The sequence below is a fragment of the Podarcis filfolensis genome (genome assembly GCF_964270895.1).
Source record: "Podarcis filfolensis genome assembly, chromosome: 2".
NCBI lineage: Eukaryota > Metazoa > Chordata > Lepidosauria > Squamata > Lacertidae > Podarcis > Podarcis filfolensis.
In genome coordinates this window covers 84,550,896-84,574,079 of record NC_139605.1, presented here as the reverse complement: position 1 = coordinate 84,574,079, position 23,184 = coordinate 84,550,896, and the positions used below count along the sequence as shown (strand labels likewise).

The 23,184-nt window shown below is 44.1% G+C and overlaps 1 protein-coding gene across 5 annotated transcripts in view; it reads right to left on the bottom strand.

Moving 5' to 3' along the window:
* Positions 1-9,188: 9,188 nt before the first annotated feature.
* CDRT4 (CMT1A duplicated region transcript 4) overlaps positions 9,189-23,184 on the bottom strand; it is a 32,993-nt gene continuing 18,997 nt past the window's right edge. For all 5 annotated transcript variants that reach the window (XM_083597809.1, XM_083597812.1, XM_083597811.1 and 2 more), the window contains one exon: positions 9,189-9,730. In XM_083597809.1, coding sequence (XP_083453935.1) covers positions 9,219-9,730 — 512 coding nt within the window. In that variant the 3' untranslated portion in view covers positions 9,189-9,218. The remainder of the gene's footprint in view (positions 9,731-23,184) is intronic.

Sequence of the window (23,184 nt, the reverse complement as noted above, 5' to 3'; positions counted from 1 at the left end):
AGCCGCTTCTGGCGAAACCAGAGCAGCGCACGGAAACACTGTTTACCTTCCTGCCAGAGCAGTACCTATTTATCTACTTGCACTTTGACATTCTTTCAAACTGCTAGGTTGGCAGGAGCAGGGACCGAGCAACGGGAGCTCAGCCCGTCGCAGGGTTTCGAACCGTGACCTTCTGATCAGCAAGCCCTAGGCTCTGTGGTTTAACCCACATCGCCACCTGTGTCCCAGGTCTATTGGTACTTTGTAATAAAAGAAGTTCCTCCTCTTTATCCATTTTGAATTGAACTTGGGAGTTGGGTTGCCCAGTGTTCCAAGCTTATGCAGCGATGAGGACCTGGTTTCATTAGTTTTTAGGACAAGTGACTAAGCTATCGGAGGCCAGAGTGGTGTTTAGAGTCATGGTAGCAGAACATACACATGGCTATGGAAGAAATAATTGGTCTCTTGGTTCCTGTGACAAGGGGAGTAAATGTTTCAGAGGAAGAAAGATAGTGAATGATCCATGTGTTGACCTGTGGTGTGCTCTTGGGCTCGCTTTGAGAGCCTTCTTGAACAATTCACAAGAATGGTTACAAAGGATGGAGAACAAGCTCTTTCCTCATTCAGTTGACAGTAAATGCAACCCCATGGAGTGCAAGTGCCACGGAATGTCCCATTTGGGATCTCATAATCTACAGTCTAAGATTTTTGTTTGGGTGGGAGTAGGGTTGCCAGGTTTCAAAAAGTGAAAAGCCAGACACAAAAGTTGTTGAGCTTTTTGTAAAATCTAAAAAAACAAGTGAAATGTTTGAGCTGTTTTTAAGGGAATTTGCAAAAGGAAAGGAGGAAAGGAAAGAAAGAAACTGCACTTCCAACATGGGTTGCCATACATCTTGATTTTTCTGGACATTTCAGCATTTTCTGCCCAAACAATGTTTCCAATGGCTGAATCCCGGCAATGTCCAGGAATTTCCAGACATATGACACCCCTAGGTGGGAGGAAGGTTGGTGAAGATGCTTTACTACAGAAAGTGAAGTGCACCAAAATGGTAACCACAAACTGCATATGGCAATGACTACAGCTCTTGAACAGACTGCTTTCTAATGTGAGAGATGGATAAAGTACTAGCAATAGCTTGGGGAGCCTAAGTGTATGGTGTAAGAGAAATGTGTTGTTCTTTGAAGCCCCAGTTTTTCCTGGGCTGAAAATTCAGAGTGCTTTGAGGTTTGTTTGTGATAGGGAGCAACATTAAAATAACAACCCTGCATTAAAAGCATAGTTGTTTGAAGTCAGCACCATTTAACAGCCTAACATTCTAAAGCGGGGTAGACAAAAGATGTTGTTCAGCTGCAACTCCCATCATCCCTGGCTGCTGCCTGGGGCTGATGGGAGTTGTCATTCAACATCTGGAGGGCACCACATTGGCTACCCTTGTCCTAAATGAACATTGACTCCACTTCCTAAGGACTGTCCTCTGACCAGGACAAGTCACAAAGACCATCATCTTCAACAGAATGATCAAGGAGCAAATGACTTAATATGGCACTGAACACCCTACCCCAAAATTGGTCTTTCTGTCTGTCTGTTTAATAGCAGTATTTCTAATCAAGTGGCCATTATGCATCCTTTCCTCTCCAGCAGTGGAATCCTCTTTCTGACTCAAAGTCACACGCAGTTGCTGTATCCTGGAGAAAAGGAGCAACAGCTTCCGCAACTGTGGCTGAGAGACATGCCTTGCGGTCATATTAATAAACTCTGCAGCTTGCCCTTCCTGGTTAGACTGAAGTCACAAGGGTTGAGGCTCTTCAGACACTAGTGCTTGCTCTTGCGTAAATTACTGACAGAAATATAACCTTGGTCAGCAAATTCAGACTTTGGATTAACCCAAATCACTTTCTTTGGCTATTCCCAGCTATTCATTTGCACAAGCCTTTCCAGATCAAAAGTAGGCAGGGTAATAGGTGTCAACAGCAGTTCTGCTTCATGGGTCAATTAAACCTGCTTGGCAATATTTTGAGGCTATGCAACCATCCCTGAGCATGACTCTCTCTGGGCATGTGCTGGTCACACAGTTCTGAGACACCAAAAGCCCTTCAGATACCATATTGCAGAAAATATGCGGCTGACTCACGGTGGAAACACAGGAAATTCTATTTTGCGCTAATCATGTCTAAAAAGCCTGAGAGGTAGGCAGCAAAGACGTGGGAACTTACAGCAGTGAGTAAGAGCAAGGGAAGCCCCATTTAAGCAAGGACAGATCTGAGCTCAACAAAGTTTATGTGTGTGCTTGGGAGGGGGTGGTTTTAGTGGAGAAACAGCCTGTGGGGGACAGTTAAGTTCTCCTGTACTGGCTTTCTACTTTAGTTTGCAACATCTGTGTTTGCATTTTGGAAATGCAGGGGGGCATGCGCAGATTGGCTCAGGTGGCAAACTACAGGCAGACTGAGCACAATAACCTTTTCTTCTCTTCTCATTTTCAACCTTAAGGCCAAACTACACCAGGGGTGGGGAGCCTCAGACCTGGGCCTCAAGACCCCCGAGGCAATTCCCTATCCCCAGGCCCCACTCCTTCTTCTCTGGCCCCATCCTCTCCTCCTCCCTGCTATGAGGCCTGCAAGGGCACCCACCTAAGAGGTGCCAGAACTGCTTTCCGGTGCATTCCTGCTGAAAAGAAGCCCTGCTTCTAATCAGCCCTACTCTGCACCCTTCCTTGAGTGCTTTTGCCTGGCTGGAATGTGTCTTTGAACTGTGGCAATGCCTCTTGCCTGTCTGGAGGGAGAGATGTGCAGGTAGAAACCTCCCACCTTGGCATGGCTGGAATGTAGCCTGCTGCACAAAAGCCAGAGCCCGTATGCATTTCCATTTGTCCCGTGATTTCCAGGCATGGGCATGAGAGGTTTTCCTTTTTCATCCGCCACTTTCCCCGCAGGAAACCCAATCGGCATTTGTCCTGATTCAGTGATAAACCACGGGATTTCCCAGGGAAGGCAGTAGGACTGAAGGCAAAAATTTCACATGGGATGAAGGCAAGGGTGGATGAGCCCTAAGAATCATATCTGTTACTCTGCCCACTTCCCCCCTGTTCCCATCTACCACTGGCATCCAGCTCCTGGAAAAAAATTCGCCACTGAACTACACAGTGTATTAAATATCGCCATGTGTTTAACATACATTTTTTGCAAAGAAGCAGTGCTGGGGGTGGGAGGGTGTTGGTTGAAGAATGGAAATGTGGAAGATGGGTGGGAAGAGGTCTCCCCTCACCCCATATCACGGTCCAGATTACAATCCCTCCCATGGTAGGAAATATGCTATTGTGAGCTACACTATTCTGATCCTGAACAGGATGCTTTTTTTTTTTTTTTAGGCATGTTTGAATGTGACCATTGCACATTTAAAGCACTCTTAGGCCACTTTGACATGGTCTTGCCTTTTCCCACAGAATCCTGGGAACTATTGTTCATTAAGGGTGCTGGGAGCTGTAGCTCGGCAAGGGGTTTCCTAACAACACTCAGCACCCTTAGCAAACTACAGTTCCCATGATTCTTTGGGACAAGCCAAGACTGTGTGGCATTAGGGTGCGTTGAATGTATGGTGTGAATGGAGGTATCTCTCCCCATCAGTGGAATGCATTCCCTCAGTATCCTCTGATATCAAGCTATGTTCGGGGTCTCAGCTTCATTACCCTTGCAGCTGAGTTTCACTTTGAGGAAGCCATGGCACTGCAAACTATTCAACCACAGCAGCAGTATGAGAAATCCTTCCTATTTTAGCAGTCACATCATGAACTACAATGCCCTAGAGCTGCTCCTGCAGATGCATGACCCATCATCACATCCTTAATTCTGACACAACCAGTGGGTGTAGTGGAGATCTCATGAAGTGGGTGTAGTGGAGATCTCATGGATCCAGATTTGCATCAGAAGTCATTTGACATGCACCCTGTCTGTAGGCTTGCACCCACATTTTGTTAAGCTTCCAGAAACAACAGGGTATGTGCTTCTCCAATATCTTTATTATAGAGACATTCATACTAGCCTCATCTTACCATCACTGCATAAGTCCCCAGGGTGCACAGGACAATTCTATACCTCCCTAATGCTTTCAGATACCAATCCTGCTACAACGTACAACGTTGCTAGATTCTGCACAGCAGCACTCAAAATTTGTCCGAGGATGACCTGTGCCACAAACTAGATATAATGAGCACTCGTATTAGAGTGCTCTGTAGACTGATGGCTATAGTCTTATATATACTAACCTTTTTATGCTCTTTCACTCTTGTCTAATGTTCCTAACCCTTCTTTTAGACTTTCTTAGCTTCTTTTGGATTTTTATAGACTTTTATATATACTTTCTATTTTAACTTTTCTCTCTTTTTTTGAGTTTTTAAAATGATTGCATCCCTCCCTCTTTATGCTGGTCTACGACCATAATAAATATTTGTTGTTGTTGTTAAGCTTCCACACCAGACCCCCTCCTTGCCCAAAGAGGTCCTCAGTGTTTCCTTTTCCTCATATGGGAGTAGAGCTTGCCATCCTGAGCGCACAACCTGTTCAACTCACTGGGACTGAACTTTTGATTCAACCTGCTTAGACTCATGGCTGTGTTATCTCCCAAGTCAGTTCTCAGAGTGATGGGCATGTCCAGAAACATGCTTTGAGTGCTATTGCTGAAACACACACACACACACACACAATGCCATCAGCGCTGGGCATACACAAAGCACTTGTGTGTATGCAAAGAGCCATAAGCACTCCCTTTCACACTTGCAGAGCTGGGGAAATGTATAAAAGACTTATTTCTGCCTCCTCCACCTCGCCCACTCCAAGCATTGACATCATACCAATCTCCTACAGAGGCAACGCTGCCCCTGAAATGTGGAACCATGGCAGACCAGTAGGGAGTGTGAGGAAAAGAACGGACATGGCCTTGTTGCAGCCATTTGTGATTTGTATGTGCGAGTGTGTGCTTTTTCATTTTAAGCACCTGGAACCCCTGGCATCTTGCACTGCTCGGAGATTGGGGTGGCATGCAACAATATGGATCTAAAGCCCCACCTTAACAACACTGTCACTGCTGAGAATTAGAATTAGATGCATGGCCACTGCATGTGAGGTTTGCTCCGCAAAGACAGACTTCCTTTTGTTTCTGAAAGGGTGTCTCCTCTCAGAGGTACATGAGACTGGCAAGCGTGGAAGCATTACAAAGTGGCAATTGGAATGGATCTTAGAACTTTTTATACTCCTAAAAATTAATGTCTGAAATTGCTGCCAGCCTGGAAAAGGGGAGAGCCACTGGCATTCAGTGAGGCACAAAAACTAGAAATGGTGACTTCTCTGACTGCCACTTGGGCTTCTGGGCAGCACCAGAAAAGGATGGAATATCTGGGTAACATTTCAAGTCTGCAATACCTGAGTAACAACAAAGCCTACAGCAAAGATGGCTTCACATGCACTTGAAGTTGGGGTCCCCAGAGCAATCAAAGTAGGAGAAACAGCAGCTATGGATCATTTTTCTATAAATAAAAACTGTTGTGCTTGGAATGTGTTTGGAATCCATTCCCATAGGTGTAGGGACCAGTGCCGGATTTACATATAAGCTAAACAAGCTATAGCTTAGGGCTCTACTCTCTTGGGGGCCCCAAAAAAATTTAAAGGGGAAAAAACCTGGATGTACATTTCCAAAATATAGGATAAAAAAACAAATAAAATAAAACCTACATACAGAAACAGTGTTTTGTGTTGTGTAGGCTCCTATGATGTAAGTAATGGGCCCCGCTTGCTAGCCTGCTCCCTAAAATATCACTGGTTTCCTCATTTCTCTATACAGTGGTACCTCGGGTTACATACACTTCAGGTTACATACGCTTCAGGTTACAGACTCCGCTAACCCAGAAATAGTACCTCGGGTTAAGAACTTTGCTTCAGGATGAGAACAGAAATCATGCACGGCAGCAGCAGGAGGCCCCATTAGCTAAAGTGGTGCTTCAGGTTAAGAACTGTTTCAGGTTAAGAATGGACCCCTGGAATGAATTCAGTACTTAACCCAAGGTACCACTGTATAGGGTGCCTACATTCTGCATGTGCAAATGGCTTTAGATACCTATTAGGTCCATAAATTACCATATAGCATATATTCAACACAAAAAACAGTGACAATTTGTTGCTGACAAAGGACAGCTGGACATATAAAGTGCCCCATTATCTTCAGTAGCTTTGGGCCTCATCAAACCTAAATCCAGCCCTGGTAGGGACAAGCCCTCCAGAAAGGGAATGTGCACATGCTCAGAGACTCTCTATTACCAGACATTTACATTCTGCACTGACTCTGCCCTTCATCCAAAGAGTTCAGAGCAGCATCCATCCCCTGGACCAGTCTCATTATCTCAACAGCACTATGTGGCCAGGTGTTTGACTGATCCAGGCCTACCCATGAAATGCTATAAACCTGGCTCTGTCCACCGTAAACCACTACATCAATACGATGTCCTTAGAAAAATCCCTCCTCTCTCTTCTTGGCTGTTTCTTTATCCAGGACAAATGTGCCCATCCCTGTTCAATAAGTGTTACCCGTGAACCTTCCAACACCATGCAGGGCTTAATGTTGGACCAGATCCATCCATAACTAGACCAGATTCATCCATAAATTACTTGGCAAAGCAAACCCTTGGCCCTTAATTACCACCAAAGTTATTGCTGTTCTGAGCAAGGAAGTTATAAACCATGCTAATTTGGCTCTCATGTACAATATCCATCTGCTCTAACTGCACAATATTAAATTCTCAAATTGGCTGCTTAAAAATACAGACTTTTTGCCCTTTCCTGCAGGCCGTTTTCGTTTGCCTCTGTATGTGTGTATGTGTAAATCTGACCACGTTGTCATTGGTGTGAGGTTAGTCGATATATCACTTATACAAGGCAGACAGCACCTGGATTCTGTTGGTACACCAACAGGAACACCTGGATTCAATCTACCCAGACATAGCACAACAAAGCCCCTTTAGAGCAGAGCAGGGGCAGGACAGGACCGGACGGGGGTGGGGAGTCAGTGTTTCATGTTATAGTAATCAGTGGGGTCTGCTACTTTTGTACATAGTGTCAGTCAGGAGTGCTGACTTACTTTTTTTGGTCTTTCCTTATTAACCCTTTGCTCACCTTTCACTGTTCATTTAGCATAACCACCAGACACAATGAAAGTGCTACATTCTGTCTTTCTCTTGGCTGGTGGCAGATCAATCAAAAGCCACCCCCAAAATACTGGGATCTGGGGGTGAGGTGGGGAATAATAATAATAATAATAATAATAATAATAATAATAATTATTATTATTATTATTATTTATACCCCACCCATCTGGCTGAGTTTCCCCAGCCACTCTGGGCGGCTCCCAATCGAGTGTTAAAAACAATACAGCATTAAATATTAAAAACTTCCCTAAACAGGGCTGCCTCCAGATGTCTTTTAAATAATAATAATTTATTAAAGCGATTGTATTCAGACATTATTTAGGAAGGTTAGGAAGATATTTCTAATATAAGAAATGGCAGAAAACAGGAAAAGACTTATTGTGAAGTCTTCCCTTCTTTATCAGGTTTGTCCTTTGTTTCGAAACGTTATCTTTATTCAGTTTTGGGAAATGGCAACATGCATTAAACATAGCCAGCTCAAGGGCTGTTATCATAATACAAAGAATGAATTAAGTAAGCAGCACACAAGACTGAAAACATCGTCAGCATAAGCGTGGTCATTTCAATTGATCTGGGCACAACCCCTCCCACCCTGCTGTCCTCAGGAGAGTCCATAAAAGAGAAAGAGGAAACTGGGTTGTGAGGGAACTGTTGGAAGCACAGCAAATGTTCAGTTTGCAACTTTGTGTGTGTGTGGGGGGGTACTTTTGTAACTGGCAAGTGTGACAGCAGACTGATGAAGTGGAGACTCAAGTCAGTTGGAAGTTGGCTGGCAGTGAGGAAGACTGCCGAGATTTGGCCATTTGAGGAGCTGGAGGGAAAAGCGGTTCTGGAGGAGTTATTCCTCTGTGTAGACCTGGCCTAAGGAAGACGAACCTCTGTGTTCATTTTCCCTCAAGTTATACCCTGTTTTTCACTCAGTAAAGTAACAATGGCTAACAACCGCTACGAGCCACTTTGGCTATATTCCACCTCCACAGTCAGAAGCAGTATGCTGGGAATCGCAAGTGGGCACCAAATGAACAGAATGCTGGACCAGATGGGCCTTGAACTGATCTTACAGGGTTGTTTGTGCATTCTTATTTGCCCTCACAATAAATGTGCAACTCTGCTTATAGCATCTTACATTCATATGCTTAATAACACGTGAACCTTCTCAAAATCAAGGGTGCAGGCAATTGCATACACTCAGTATAGGCAGTAGAATTCTATGTACATAATAGGGGCTGTGTCCCTACTTACTTCAGTCGCCAACCTCACCAACCCTCTCCCCCTGCCTTTACAGCTCACCCAAAGAATGTCTCAGATCTTGCCATACCTCTGAGGGTCTCCTGGACTACTCTCCTGGGCCACCCACCTGCCTGCATCTCTGTCCTTGGGTTCCCACCTCCTCACCTCACTTGGTTCTCTTGCCTGGGCCTCCTGCTTATCATAGAATGTAGAGTTGGAAGTGACCCCGAGGTTCATCTAGTCCAACTCTACAGTGCAATGCAGGAATATTTTGCCCCATGCGGGGCTTGAACTTATGACCCTATTAAGAGTCTCATGCTCTACTGACTGAGCTATTCCAGCGTTTTTATGTCTCCCTTCTCCAGTTCCCTCCTCCTCCTCCTCACCTCACCTAGGCCTGCATCTCTACCCTCTGGATTGCTCCTCCTCTCCTCACCTGGGCCGCCTACCTGCCCACCAGCTTGCCAAACTGTAGTTTACAGCGCCAACTGTCTGCAGCCAAGCAAACTGCAGTGTGACAATATCCTTAACCATTTTTTATATCAGCGAGATACGTCACTTAGAAATTGTGTCAAGCACTTGAAGGCAAAGCATTTCTGGGGCAAGGGTGGGCAGGCAGGAGCTGGCATGATCAGGCACAGACCTGTGGCCCCATAACCTATTGTGCTCAGCCACTTCTGTGAGTGTGTGAAAATGCCTCTAATGTTTGACATCTGGTTTCATATGCTCTCCTTCTGGCCAGTCTTTTCTTCTGCACAAGATATCCCACATAAATGAATCCTCCTGTCTGGATTTCTAAAGAAAACAGCCCAAATATAAATATTAGTTGCCGAAGGATTTTAATGTGGACCAATCCGAGGAGGCTATTTGCATCTTCTTGCCTTTTCTGATACTGGAGGCATCTAGTGGCTTCATTGGTAACACACGGAAAGGGACTCTTTTTTTGGCAAAAATGACAAAGTTACCTGGAGCTGAGGCTCCCTCTGGGAAAAAGCTGCTTATGGGGACCAGGCCACCATCAAATTCCCTGCTAACATAAAGGGGACTAGTTGCTATGCTGAATCGTGACACTGCTGGACTTGGTTCAACAGCCACACCTACGTCTTGAGACCCGCGGCTGCGCTTCTGCTGGGGGATGTGAGCAAGGCTGTTCTCCCTGCTGCTCAGTCCTTGATAGCTTATCCGAGGTGCTGACAGCAACTTGGAAATTCTTAATTTGTCTTGCTCCGCAAGCTTCTTGACCACGGGAGATGTGTGACTAGTGTAGGCTGGATACTGGATGCGGTGGATCAGATGCGGTGGGATGCCAATATTGCTTGATACCAAAGCCCGATCTAAAACCCAAAAGATAGAGAATATATATTAGTTTTCGGATTTTCGGTTTCAAGGGTTTTGATTCCAGAAAACAAATCCTTGCCTATCTATACCGGCTTGTGCATAATGCTAAGCTGTGTTTTGTTTAAGCCATAGTTTGTTTAAGCACAAGTTGTCTCACAGATGACTGACCAAACCACATCTTGTTTCTCTAAAGCTTGCTTTGTTTTCTAGCTGTTCTTGCCCTGTGGCCTTTGTAGTTTGATGAGTGCCTTTCTGGAGTGGGATAGTCAAACAAACTATAATTAAAGATGAGTGCTGGGTTCACATGTAAAGCTAAGCCATAGCTGAAACAAACCAAGATTTGTATACCAACAACAAACTATGGCTTCTGACTGTGGTTTGTTGACAGTAAACAATCCATAGTTAAGCTGCTGGAAAGGGTTAACATATAGCTCTATGTCATGGTTTAACAAAATATTGTTTAATAAGCCATGGTTTAGCATCATGTGCAGAATAGGTTTCTCCAAGGAAATCCCAAGGAAAGAGAAATTCCCTTTAGCCTAGCCTGCAAACAGGAAGAGGACAGAGAAGTTCACAGAAATAAGACACAAAGTTAAAGAACCACGAAGAAGGTCCTTGGAAATCCTGGAGCACCTTTGTAGTGCTGGATCTAAAAAATAAATAAATCATAAACCAGTAGCTTCTTGACGAAGACATACAAACATTTATTTCAGAAGGCTCTTTCCCAACCCACATGACATTGTTTTGTTGGAAGCCCTCAATAAATAAAACTACTGCTATCATCACACACTGGCAGTTAAGTATCTACAGGGCAAAAATGCTCTCAATTCAAGATCCAGCAATTCGTATTGGGTGCAGTGGTCCATAAAAGGCACACTGCAAGGCCAAGAAAAATTCACGCACCAGTAGCTGCATTTCACAACCTCAAGCTGTGCCTGAATCCACTTTGGCAGACATTGGAGAAAACTGGCCAGGCAGTTTTGTGTTTTGCATGACACCTCACTGTAACAGCCTAACAATTATGCCTGCTGCCTTTGGACTCCTTGACTCAGCTGCTGTGAAACTACCACTGCCATCTTGCTTCACATGGGGTGCAAAACCCTCTTGGATTTCTCTCCGTTGTAAATTGCACATGCACCTTCCCTGAAAGAACATGTGGAAGTGCAACCCCCACCCCAATGTTCTTGGATGAGCTATTTTGTAGTCCTTTTGTAATTTCTTTTCTCTTTCTTTCCCCTGCATTGGACCTCTCAGAACTGGCTGAGAGTCCCACTCTGACTCTGGCAAGAAACCAAATTGGCCCTCATTCACATTATTGGATCAAAATCTAGAAGGATCTTTAGTTACAATGCAAAAAGGTGCAGCCATGGTTTTTTGTTTTTGTTTCTTGCACCACCTGACACATTAAGCCACCCAAGCTACACTACACTTAGTGGAAAGAGAACAACAATCCCCTCCAGGTGACTGTGCAAGAGATTCAAATGAGGGAAATAAAATAAAAGGTATTGGCTTACAGTAGGTGAATGGTAAATGCACAAAACAAATGGATGGAGAGAATCGAAAGATGGAAACTGGTGTCTGAGATGGAAATTGGTGTCTGAGCAGAAGATGAGTACTTGAATTCCAGCACAAACCTGGTTCCATTTGATCTAGGATATTCTACTTTGGTCTGATATTTGGGGAATTTCAATTCAGGATAAAACTAAGAAATAAAAATATGAGCTTTCAAATGGGTGAAAGTGGGTAATTTTTACATGACTGAAAAATTCCCTGTAGATTTGAGTGGGAAGGGATGGGTCAAAATTATCCTATATTCAGTGAGCAGTTCATGGATGTTTAAGAATCATGATTTGACATAAATGACAAATGACAAATGGTTGGGGAAACTAAGCCTCACTGGATGTTGTTGGAAGCCAACTCCCGTCACCCCCAGCCAACATGGTCAATGCTAAGGGTGATAGGAGTTTGAGTCCAGAAACATCTGGAGGGCCACAGGTTCCCAACCACTGTATTGCAACATCCACAGAAGCTCATGGAATCTTGTGCTGAGTGAAAGTAATAGCTAACCCTCACCTTGATCATAAGATGGAGGGCTGCATGTTGAAGTAGAAGAAGCATTTCTGTGTTCTACTCAATCCTTCTGAATGACAGCATTCAAAATGCAGGATCTTCCCCACCTCCTCTCCAGGCAAGAAAGACATGACCATAGAAGGAAACCCAGTGAAGTTGCCAGTGCCTTTCTGCAGAGAACACCTTTCTGCCCCATAACCTGCCTGCATCTTTGATTGCAAAGCATCAGTCAGCTTTTGTACCCATGTGGCTCTGTCGTTTCCATATTTCCCCTTCCCTTTCCGGTTGCTTTTCTTTTGCCTCTGCTGATATTTCGCTGAACAAAGTCCCATCCTGCCTTGAGACCTTTAACACTGTGCCTATAAAATCCTAACACTTGGCTAGTTCTCTGCATGCCTTTTCTCTTCTCCATGGTTACCCCAGCCGAGAAACACTTTGTTTTTGTGTCACTTCCATTAGGCTGATTGAGTTTACAGGGGACAGCAGGAAACCATTTGATGGGAATATAAATTCCACGAAGCAAAACTCAACAGATAAAAATGTTCCTCTTGGAAGAGTTTTCCCTAGCACTGGGCAGCCTTTGTCAAGGAGTTTGCCACAGAGGAGTCAGCACAAATAGGTCCACTTGTAGCTTTCCTATGACATGCCAAGAGATTTTGTGACCCAACACTGAATAAGGGGGGGGGGGTGTTTCCAGATTCCCCCAACTGAAGAACATTGCTTTTTATGAAAGAGGGCAGGGGACATATTACTATAATGCAACTTATCCAGCAGTACATGTTAAAATGGATAATTGCTTCTAGTTCTGACGAGAAACTGGCATGGAGACAATTTCCACACTCTTCTATTTAAAGACCATTTGCCTGTGGTAGGGAGAAGGAGATGGGAAATAAAGTTAAACCCTGCTGGCTGTAACTCAGCATGTTCTGACAGTGTATAGAATGATTAGCAAAAGCAAACGAGGGGAAATGAAATTATACACTGAAGATGGGAACTTCGCAAATGGGTGGGCTTTTTATTTGAGAAGGGGGCTGCAGAGTTACAATGTCTTTTGCTTTTTCTTGTTTCAAAGCTGTGTGTTTTGAGCCCTTCCTCGCCACACACGCATAAAGGTTGTAGGGCCCCCGAGCTTGTCTCCTATTTATTTTGCCATGTGGTTTCCATATACACTCACTCTGGGGCCTCCAATCGGAAGGCACTCCTACCTCAAGACACTAGCAAGGGTAGGGAGAGGTGTGGCAAATGCTTTTGTTCGCTTTGTAATGGAGAGCCAAACTAATGCAAAACACTTGTCTTGGAGTGGGCATAATAGCTCCCCCTACACAAACGTATTTGAATTTCAGTCTTTGGCTAAGTACACTCTGGCCTAAAGCAAGTGAGTATGTTGTAGCTCAACTGGTTGTCATCATCATGGTGCTCTTAAATGAGGGAGGGGGAGAGATAAAGCAGTCCACAAGCGGGGGGGGGGGGGAGTATAATAAAGACTCTGTAAGAAAACAGAAAGTAGGAGTTCATGTTCTCCCTAGAATTAGCAGAGGTTCAGATACACAAAGTCAGGCAGTTCAGGGATGCTAGGCTCATTCTCATAATATTCATGGCTTGCTGTGCCCAGAAATTGTCATCATTGTCAGTTTATGATGTTATTATTGGAGTTTTATGACTGACATGTCCTTTTTGAAATACTGCTTGATGTTTTTGGGATGGGAGTAGCCACTTTTGCAGGGGTTTTTTGTTTTTAGAAATGAGGATAATAAGTTTTTAAAATGCAAATACATACATACAAATATAAATGCATACATACTGAAACTCATCTCCAGGGGATGCTGTTGAGGACATAGGCAGGAAAAGATGAAAAGAGGGATTTTTTAGTAGTCCTTGCTACTATAAAAAAGGGTTTTTTTAGAAGAAGTTATTTTTTTCTGAAGGGAGATGTACCTCATTATTAGGATTTCTAGTACATTACTTTGAAAGACATGTGAAAACAAGCTTAGCAATGTTCCAGCTTCCAGATATCATGATAAGCCCCATTAAATAATACAGAATTATATCTTCCAGTAGAGTTGCATTAAAGTTGTCAAGTATTTTCAATTTTATAATACTTTCTGTTGTAATTTCAGAACATCAGAATGCACAGAACCCAAGAGGTGCCTCATATTCCATTTTCATTTCAGAATTTTAGATGCTACTTACTTTGGAGCCTGCCTTCTCAGGAGTCCTCAGGACCATTTATTTTCAACCCTTGCTTCTGTTTGCCAGCCCAGACTGAATACTTGCATGGTGAAGTTCTCATTCATGTGCTCCCTCATACAAACACAACCCGTGCAATCTGTGCCATTGAGAAGAATCCCTAAAGAGTGTTTGCATTGGAATTTCAGCTTTGGTGTCACTGTAGATTCAGGTCCACAAAAACTAGCATACATTACCAGCGGTCACACATTAAGTGCAGCCTAGAATCCAACTCATGGGAAGGGATTTAGCCAGGCAGAGTCCCCATCCCAGAAAGAAAGAAAGAAAGAAAGAAAGAAAGAAAGAAAGAAAGAAAGAAAGAAAGACAGGCTAGAATGAGGGAGGAATAGGAAGGAAACTGAAGGGAACCAGTGAGCCATCTAAATACAGCTGCTCTGTTCAGGAGGTGGAGTTGCTACAAAACTATATGCAGTGCTACCTCAGTTTTCGAGTCTTGGAAGTCGAACGTTTCGGCTTTCGAACACCGAAACCCTGGAAGTAACTGCTTCAGTTTTCGAGTGCTTTCTGGAAGTAAACATTTTGGTTTTTGAATGTTTCAGAAGTCGAATGGTCTTCCGGAATGGATTACTTTCAAAAACTAAGGTACCACTGTATAGGTAGCAGGAGGTAACAGAGAATCAGCCATAGACCTCCTATTACATTTAACTTCAAGAATTCCCTTTTTCCCCCTTATGATGTTATTGTCTTATAGATTGGTTTCTCATCCTTTCCTTTAATAGCTATATAGAAGAGGTAGTTTCAACAGGTGTAGCTTACATGACTGGCTGCACTGAATAACGCTTTAACACTTGATCACCCATCTATCTGTCTATCTATCTATCTATCTATCTATCTATCTATCTATCGGAAGTCTAATTCCAAAGAACTAGACCTTAAGTTAATCTAGCTAGAAAGCTAGAACAGTTCCTAGAGATGGATTTTCTTGGGAGAAAGTGCCATCTCCATCACAATTTTCAATCTTTTTTTCTTTGAAGACTCCCCCCCCCCTTTTTTTCCTGCAAAGGAATACACTGAGTTTTGGCTGCCGTTGCTGTACACAAAAACAGCCCCCTGCGTCTCCTGCAATGAGGCTATATTTTCCGTTGTGTTTGTACAATGATCGTGCTCATATTGCAGGAATGACTCGGCTGCCACTGTTGCACTAACAGTAAAATGGCTGGGGTGGAGCAGGGTGGGTGGGAGTGATTCTGCAAACTCTTAAGGCAAGCCCGGGAATGCATTGTGTAAGAGAGCTGGGAAACTTTTCCTGAACCAGTGTTTTTTTTTTTTTTTTTTTTGGTTTTTACTGGGAAGGCCTATCCAGTTCAGTGACCCTGGCCTCAATTCCAGTGTTTTCACATATGCCTTTTCCCCTGTGCGGGTGAGAAAGCTTCTCTATATGAATGGACCCTTCTGCCTGGTGCCGACTGCACCACGTTATGGAGGAGCAAAGTTAAATATGGCCCCTTGGCAGGAAGGCACAGCTCACAGATATTTGGGGGTGGAGGAGAGAGCTTGCTAATGTGAAATGCCAAGGCAACAAATAGTTGACATTAGAATTGCATGCAGGCTGTGGGACTAGGCTATTCCTTTCAGGCACTCACACAAAGGGCCCCTTTTTTGTCTCGCTGCTAAAGACAAGCAACAGAACGAGAAATACAGAAACGATATTGATAGCTAGGGGAAAGGCCTGTGGAATTTCTGGGGAGGGTTTGCTATCCCAAAAGCACAATGGCCTGTGCTTTGAAATGCACAGACCACGTAGGACGCAAAAGGCCACCGGGGTCTCACGTGACCATGGATTTGCCTTCCCCGCCTACCCCGGCTGATTCCCCCTCACTCAGAACTTGGTGAGAGTTCTTGCTGCTCTCCAACATCTACAGTAACAATCCTGCCACACATTTAGGCAGCCTGGCTGCATATCCTCCAGCATTTCTCCAGTGAAAGTAGGGATGCCCTATTCCATCATCATCATCATTTTATTATTGATACCCCACCCATTTGACTGGGTTGCCACAGCCACTCTGGGCAGCTTCCAACATATATAAAAACATAATAAAACATTAAACATTAATGCTTCCCCATACAGGGCTGTCTTCAGATGTTTTCTAAAGGTTGTATAGTTACTTAGCTCCTTGGCTTGGAGGTTACATAACTCCATACCTTCCATACATTTCTCTGATGAAAATAGGGATGTCTTAAGGAAAAGCGGGACATTTCGGGATCAAATCAGAAACCAAGATGGCTTCTGTTATGTACTGAGTTCAATAGGATCCAAAAGGCAGCAGTCTGATTGGTCCTAGAACAATAGGATTCAGAATGCAGCAGTCTGATTGGTCCTAGAACAATGCAGCAGTATGATTGGTTGGTAGGAACCACCCAGTCATGCTCCAGATAGAAGTGAATCCACAACCTGATTGGCTTACAGTAGAATTCCGGAATTAGCCAATCATGTGCAGCCCATTGTGTAAATAATGTATATAAAGCAGATACCTTGAGGGGACTTTCATTCATTCCTCCTCACCACTATGAGCTGAATAAAGAGCATGAAATCACTTTGCGACTCTGAGTATATTTCAGCTTCTGTAAATCCGGGACTGTCCCTGGAAAAAAGGGACATTTGCAGGGTCTGTGACTGTGCACAGCATGGCGGCCTAGATTGCCTTCCACTGATTCATAGAACCAAAGATTCATAGAATTGTAGAGTTGGAAGTGACCGCAAAGTGTCATCCAGTCCCAGCCCCCTGCAATGCAGGAATGTCAGCTAAAGCAGCCATGGCACATGGCCATCCACAGGCAAGTCTTTAGAATATGCACCGCCGGGGTGCAAAGATCTGCCCAGTGTCCCCAAATTTAGTTTAGCCCCCCCAATTAACTTTTGCATCACTATTGTAAGCACCGTTGTTGAGTCTGACAAGCGGCACCATTGTGAATGACAAGCACCACCGCTGGCGTGGTGTGTCTTTGGTAAATGAGAGTGCAAACAGTAGGTATACATCTAGTTATGGGTAGGTAGCTGTGTTTGTCTGCCGTAGTCGAAACAAAATAAATAAATAAAAATCATTTCAGTAGCACCTTAGAGACAACTAAATTTGTTATTGGTACGAGCTTTCATGCGCATGCATCTGAAGTGTGCATGCACACGAAAGCTCATACCAATAACAAACTTAATTGGTCTCTAAGGTGCTACTGGAATGAAAATTTTTTTTAGTAGGTATACATTTCGGTAATACCTAGGTATATATGTATTTTGGTTTTTTTTAGCTTGATCAAAATTATTTATTATTTCGTAACAGGTAGATAGTTAAGAGCTTAGGCGGCTTCAGCGGTGGGTACCTGGCGCCCTCCAGAATTTGGTGCCCGGGTGCCCTGAACCCCTTGCACCCCCAGGTAAAGATGGCCCTGACCATCCAACCTCTGCTTAAAAACGTCCAAGGAAGGAGTTGTTCAGAACTGTTGACAGGTGCCAGCCCAGAGAAGCTTAGGTCTGAAGCTACACATGTGGTGTCCAAGTCAGGTTTGCAGACTTCAGGTGTTGCTTCTTTGCTGCAAAGCAGAATCCAGTGAGCGATATTTATAAAAGGAGCAGTTGGAGGAGGTCACATAGTTGTAGCATTGTCTGTGCCTGCTTCCTCCTTCCATTTTGCCCCAACCTACAGTTCCAGACCCATAGTTCTGTCACAGTGAAGAAGCACTGCCCAAAGTTTGGAAAGTTAACTTGGATAAATAAAGTGTGGTTCTACTCTAAAGGACTTCTTGGATGTTAATAGACACACAGTTGTTGCTCATTTTGGGGGGATCCAGATGGTTTCCTTCTGTGGCAGGGATAGAGCATTTCCCAAGAACTTGGGAGGAAATATAGCTCAATGCTTGTGCAGAGTACAGATGAGCACGAAAGCAGCGCAAAGCAGGAAGAAGACTTTTTTTCTTTTCTTTTCAAAAAGGCAGCTAGAAAGGCCTCAGACAGACACCATGCAAAATGCCTCAGCAGTTTAGCATTCAATCTATAGCTAATGGTGGAAAAAGAAGCATTACTGCACAGCGAATGAACCATGCTAAACGTTGGCTGTTTGTGGCACTGCCAGTCAAAGGAACAATCCTAACACCTAAGATTCATCAAGCTAGACCTTACAACTTCATTGTTTCCCTAGCTACTAGGATCCCAAAGCGTCCTAATTCCCAGAATGAAATCTAAACTGGAATCTAGAAACATATAAAAAATGCTGTGAAAAAGCGTTTTGAAAAATATATTAAATTTGCCATAAGCTCACCATAGCCCTCTAGTGTCACATTTGTATAATGCCCTTAAAACATTATATTTGCAGCTGTACAGCTGAGTCCTAAGGTTAGTCAATAGCCAATTACTTGAACTGGAGTACATTGCATTCGGGGGGGCACACTGTTCTGATTCATTAGATGCAACTTGTGAACCCTGTACCATGTGCAACTTCAAAATCTGGAATTACACAATATGGGCAGCTGGGTTTAGACCACCAACAAGGAGTTCTGCCCTCTACCACCTTGTGTAGGAGGAATTGAAGACATTGCTTTTAAAGCCCCTTTGAACATTGCCACCATTTCTAGGGCAAATACATACATACTGGGAGATAATATCAGGGTCGTTTAAGACAAGGCCGTGCAATTGAATGGGATGCATGACACATCACTCTGGCACCAAGGGAGTTAGCAATGCAGCTTGAGCATGACCCACAGTGGGATTGTAGATAGTGCAAACAATCCTGGGCATTGTGGATAGAGATGAAGGAGGCACATAATAGAATGAACGTATTCCAGAGGGTGGTAACGTAGCCAATTGACCACCACTAACACCCTGTGCTTTTTCACCTTTATCACCTGCATGATGCAGACATTTTAAAAGTAAATGTCATTTCCACTTGAGACCTTTGATTACTACAGCTGCTAGTCAGAGCAGACAACACGGACAACAGTGTTGGACACAAAGGCTGAGCTGCTCTGTGCTTCGATGCTCAAACCAGCCCTGCCAAAGAGCCCCGCCTTTCACAGAGCAAATCCTCGCCACTTTCAGCAGTGATCTGCCCCTAAAGCATCATTCAACAGCTGTTTTGCTCGTTTCCCCCTGAAGTGGTATTCTGTTGCTGTTGCTGCACAGACACTCCTCCATGCCCATCAGACAGTGAAACCTTGGATATAAGTGACTGCCCAATTTCCAAACAGTCAGAGAAAGAGAGGGAGAGAGGGAGAGGAAGTGCTGTAGCAGCCCGAACAAAGGCTGCCTTTGTGAGCTTGGAGAACAAGCCAGGAAAACACAACACGGCATTAAAAATTACATGCTAGGCTGGCAGGATCGTTCAGAAGGGGATCAACCAATCCAGACGGCGTTTCCCCAGGACTCCAGTGAGAAATTCCGGCACTGCCGTTTCAGAGCAGAGCTAAGTCTGAAGACATTTGAGTTCTTCTCAAACTGTTCTAAGAAAAGCGCCGCAAATTCTGGAGCGGACACACGGCTGTCATTCCCAGCTTGCGTGTCCTAATAATACATGCCAGGTTTGAAAAGTTCATGGAATCTGGTTGTCATTAACTCTCTGCTGATGTTATTGAGGAGGAGTGAATGGTGAGCCTGCAAAGGGCACAGGATTGAAAGACCCAACAGTCCTCCTGCTACAAAAATTAGGCGGCTGCTAATTTTATTTGCTCTGAAATTACCCGCCAGCAAATGCCAATTCCATATGGTGGCAGATATCACTAGGTGGCACTGTTGTGAAACTTGCCTTTTAAGGCTCATTTGACCCAGGAACTTGACCATGTGCATTGATTTAGGGCGCCGCTGGACAGTGAGTATTGGGATTCAAGAGCATGCCAGAAAATTGAGGTTTGCACAATTAAAGTGGATTAAAGTGCTATGTCGCCTAGTGCAACAAATCCACTTTTACAAAAGAAACAGATTTCTTTGCAGTTCAGAAAGTGATGGTGAAATGGACAGAAAACATGGAATGAATGAATGAATCATTCATGGGAATGCATGCCAACACCCCGCAAGCAAATTAGGAGGCATGCGAAAGGAATGTTCATCATCGTATAACCTCCTTGCAAGCAAATCAGAACGAATGCTCAGTAAAGACTCAGTATAATCAAACTGTGTGATCTTTGTGCAAGAAAATCGGGATGAATGCTCACAACATAGGTTAAAGCCTTTCTTCATTATTGCAGTTTAGATTCCACCTTCATTCAAGCTAGGTAATAACCACCAACCCCATCAGATACCTTTTCTTTTTAAAAAACTAAATTCGGTATCCAGGCTGCAAAGCCCACTAAAAAACTGATGCACACTGCAGGACTTGGCCCTTTCCACACTACTGATTTTAAACCTCCAAACTGCCCCTCCCAGCTGCTTACTCCCATGGGCCTTTGCCAGTCGTACCCTGGAACTCAAATGCCTTGGCTCCCAAATGATTGAAACCTAGAAGTGAGTGTTCTGGTTTTCAAGCTATTTTTGGAAGCCGAATGTCTGACAGGGCTTCTGCGGCTTCCGATTGTTCTGCAGGAGCTTCCTGCAGCCAATCAGTAGACACGCTTTGGTTTCTGAACGTTTTGGAAGTCGAACAGACTTCCGGAACGGATTCTGTTTGACCAAGGTATGACTGTTTAGTACAAGTTGAGGAGGAAAGAACAGGCACTCATTCAGGTGGATCTGCTACTCCATACCAGATCTCCAAAAAAAGGCCTGACAGTCCTCAGGTGATTTGAGCTAACTCACGGCTCATTTTTCCTCCCTCTCTCTTGCCTAAAGGTAAAGGTACCCCTGACCATTAGATCGAGTCGTGGACAACTCTGGGGTTGTGCACTCATCTCGCTCTATAGGCCAAGGGAGCCAGCGTTTTTCCACAGACAGCTTCCAGGTCATGTGGCCAGCATGACTAAGCCACTGCTAGCGAACCATAGCAGCGTACGGAAACACCGTTTACCTTCCCGTCAGAGCGGTACCTACTTATCTACTTACACTTTGACATGCTTTCAAACTGCTAGGTGGGCAGGAGCTGGGACCGAACAACGGGAGCTCACCCCGTTGCGGGGATTCGACCACCGACCTTCTGATCAGCAAGCCCTAGGCTCTGTGGTTTAGACCACAGCGCCACCCGAATCCCTTCTCTCTCTCTCTTGCCTACCTCTGCCCATTTCTTCCAAAACGCATCACCTGATGTTTCTATGCAAACACATCCACCACACCCACCCAAACTTATCTGAATGTGTCCTTCTACAAGCTGTAATGATGGCTGGGTGCTTCTGAACGCTCAAGAGATGCCTCCACACACCAGGAGACCATCTCCTAACCTCAGTTAGCTGATACCTTATCAACAGGAGCTCACTATTACAGCCAGCAATCTGCCTAACAAAAGCAACCGTCACCCAGTGGCTAATAATAATATGAATCAAATCCTTATGAAGCCCCCTGAGGATGTAGCAGTGCCTGAGAGTACAATTTTGCTATGTGAAGAAGTACCCTTGGGCTGTAAAAAATCCCTGAAGGTATGATCAGCACTGCAATACCATTTACTTGGGCCTAATTCTCAAGGAATGTGCTTCTGAGCAAATGTGATTAGAGGCGTGCTGCACATCACATATGAAACCATGAAATATAAGACATGCTTGTAAAGAAGGAAGTGGGTGTTGACTTTTCCTAAGCTACTCAGCCACTTGCACAGCACTCAGTTGTTAAAATTTCACACCTCAAGGGGACTATCCTTGGAGCTCTCTAAGCTGATCAACTCAGGACCATTGCAGACTATGCAAAAATGCTACCAAAGAACTGAAGTTCTGAAGAAGAATGCTTAATACATCCCAGATCCTAATTTTCCTGAAATTATTAGGAAAGGAATGGGATACCAGATGCCTGGTATCAGGAGGCCAGGCTATTTGTCCTCCTAGGACGGCATTTTCTACTCTTGCCTGCTGACAGATTTCCAGCATTGGTTCTCCAGACTCACTTGATACCTGATTAAATTTTATTATTATATGCTGAGATTTCTGCATTGCAGGGGGTTGCACTAGATGACCCGTGAGGTCCCTTCAGACTCTACAATGCTATGATTTTATATGAGATCTCACAGATTGAACTTGGGACCTGCTGCATACACAGTATTTTTTGCTGCTTCCTAGCTAGCCTACAGCCCCCCCCCCCAATCACTGACAACATTACATAATGGGATAGCAGATACAAAATAACCATTGAAATCACTTTTCCTACTCCAAGGGACAACTTTAAAATCTGGTGAAAATAAGGTGTTTGGTATAAAGAGGTGTGCACACAATAAGGTATATAAGGAGTCACTGGGCTCCTTGTATTTTTATTTTTTTTGCTACAATGGATTGATAATACGGCTGTATTTTCCAACTGAGCTCTCAATGGATCATGCATTCCTGCACCCCCCAACTCAGTATCCATGCATTAAGTCCTTGAATAAACTGAAAGCATATTTCCCTGGTCCTTAGAAAAACAAAAACAAAAGCCAGGCATCACTTCCTCTCCAAAGAAGCCTCAGGCTTATTTCATATCTGCCATCATCTTAAAATAACAGAGCTTTACAAGCAGGACATGATGCCATCTGTGATTGGGTTCATGCTATGCATCAACAATAGGTCACTCTCTGGCTCACTTACAGTATAAAAGCGGGACTGTGTACCAAACCCCCAATGGCCACTCCAGGACAGGTAATGCAGGTTCATGAGAGGGCAATTTGAAGCAGAAAAGTGGCATGGGGCGGGTGTGCTTAACCCTTCCTTCATTAGTGTTTCCACTGAAAACTCTCGCTTCAAACTACAATATGCACGCACACAAACACACAGCTGCTTTTCATACCAAGAAGTTCTTCTAGATTCACACTGACTCCGTTCCAAACCAGAAGTATGGGCCTCCCTGTCTTTTTAATAAAGAGGGTTCCGTTTTTAAAAGAATTAGTAAGAAGACGCCTGTGAAACCTGTGAGTTCTGATGTGAGAAAGGAGAATTTAGCCAGAAGGAAACAAACACACAAATAAATGGCTGCACCCTGCGAAATAGTTTCACCAGGCAGCCCTGATCACGCTGGCTCCTCTACTACGAAAGCCCACTGCTGTCTTTGGCGCTCTGCTTGTTTTCACTGTTTAATGAAACAATAATTCTGTTTTAAGCATTGGCA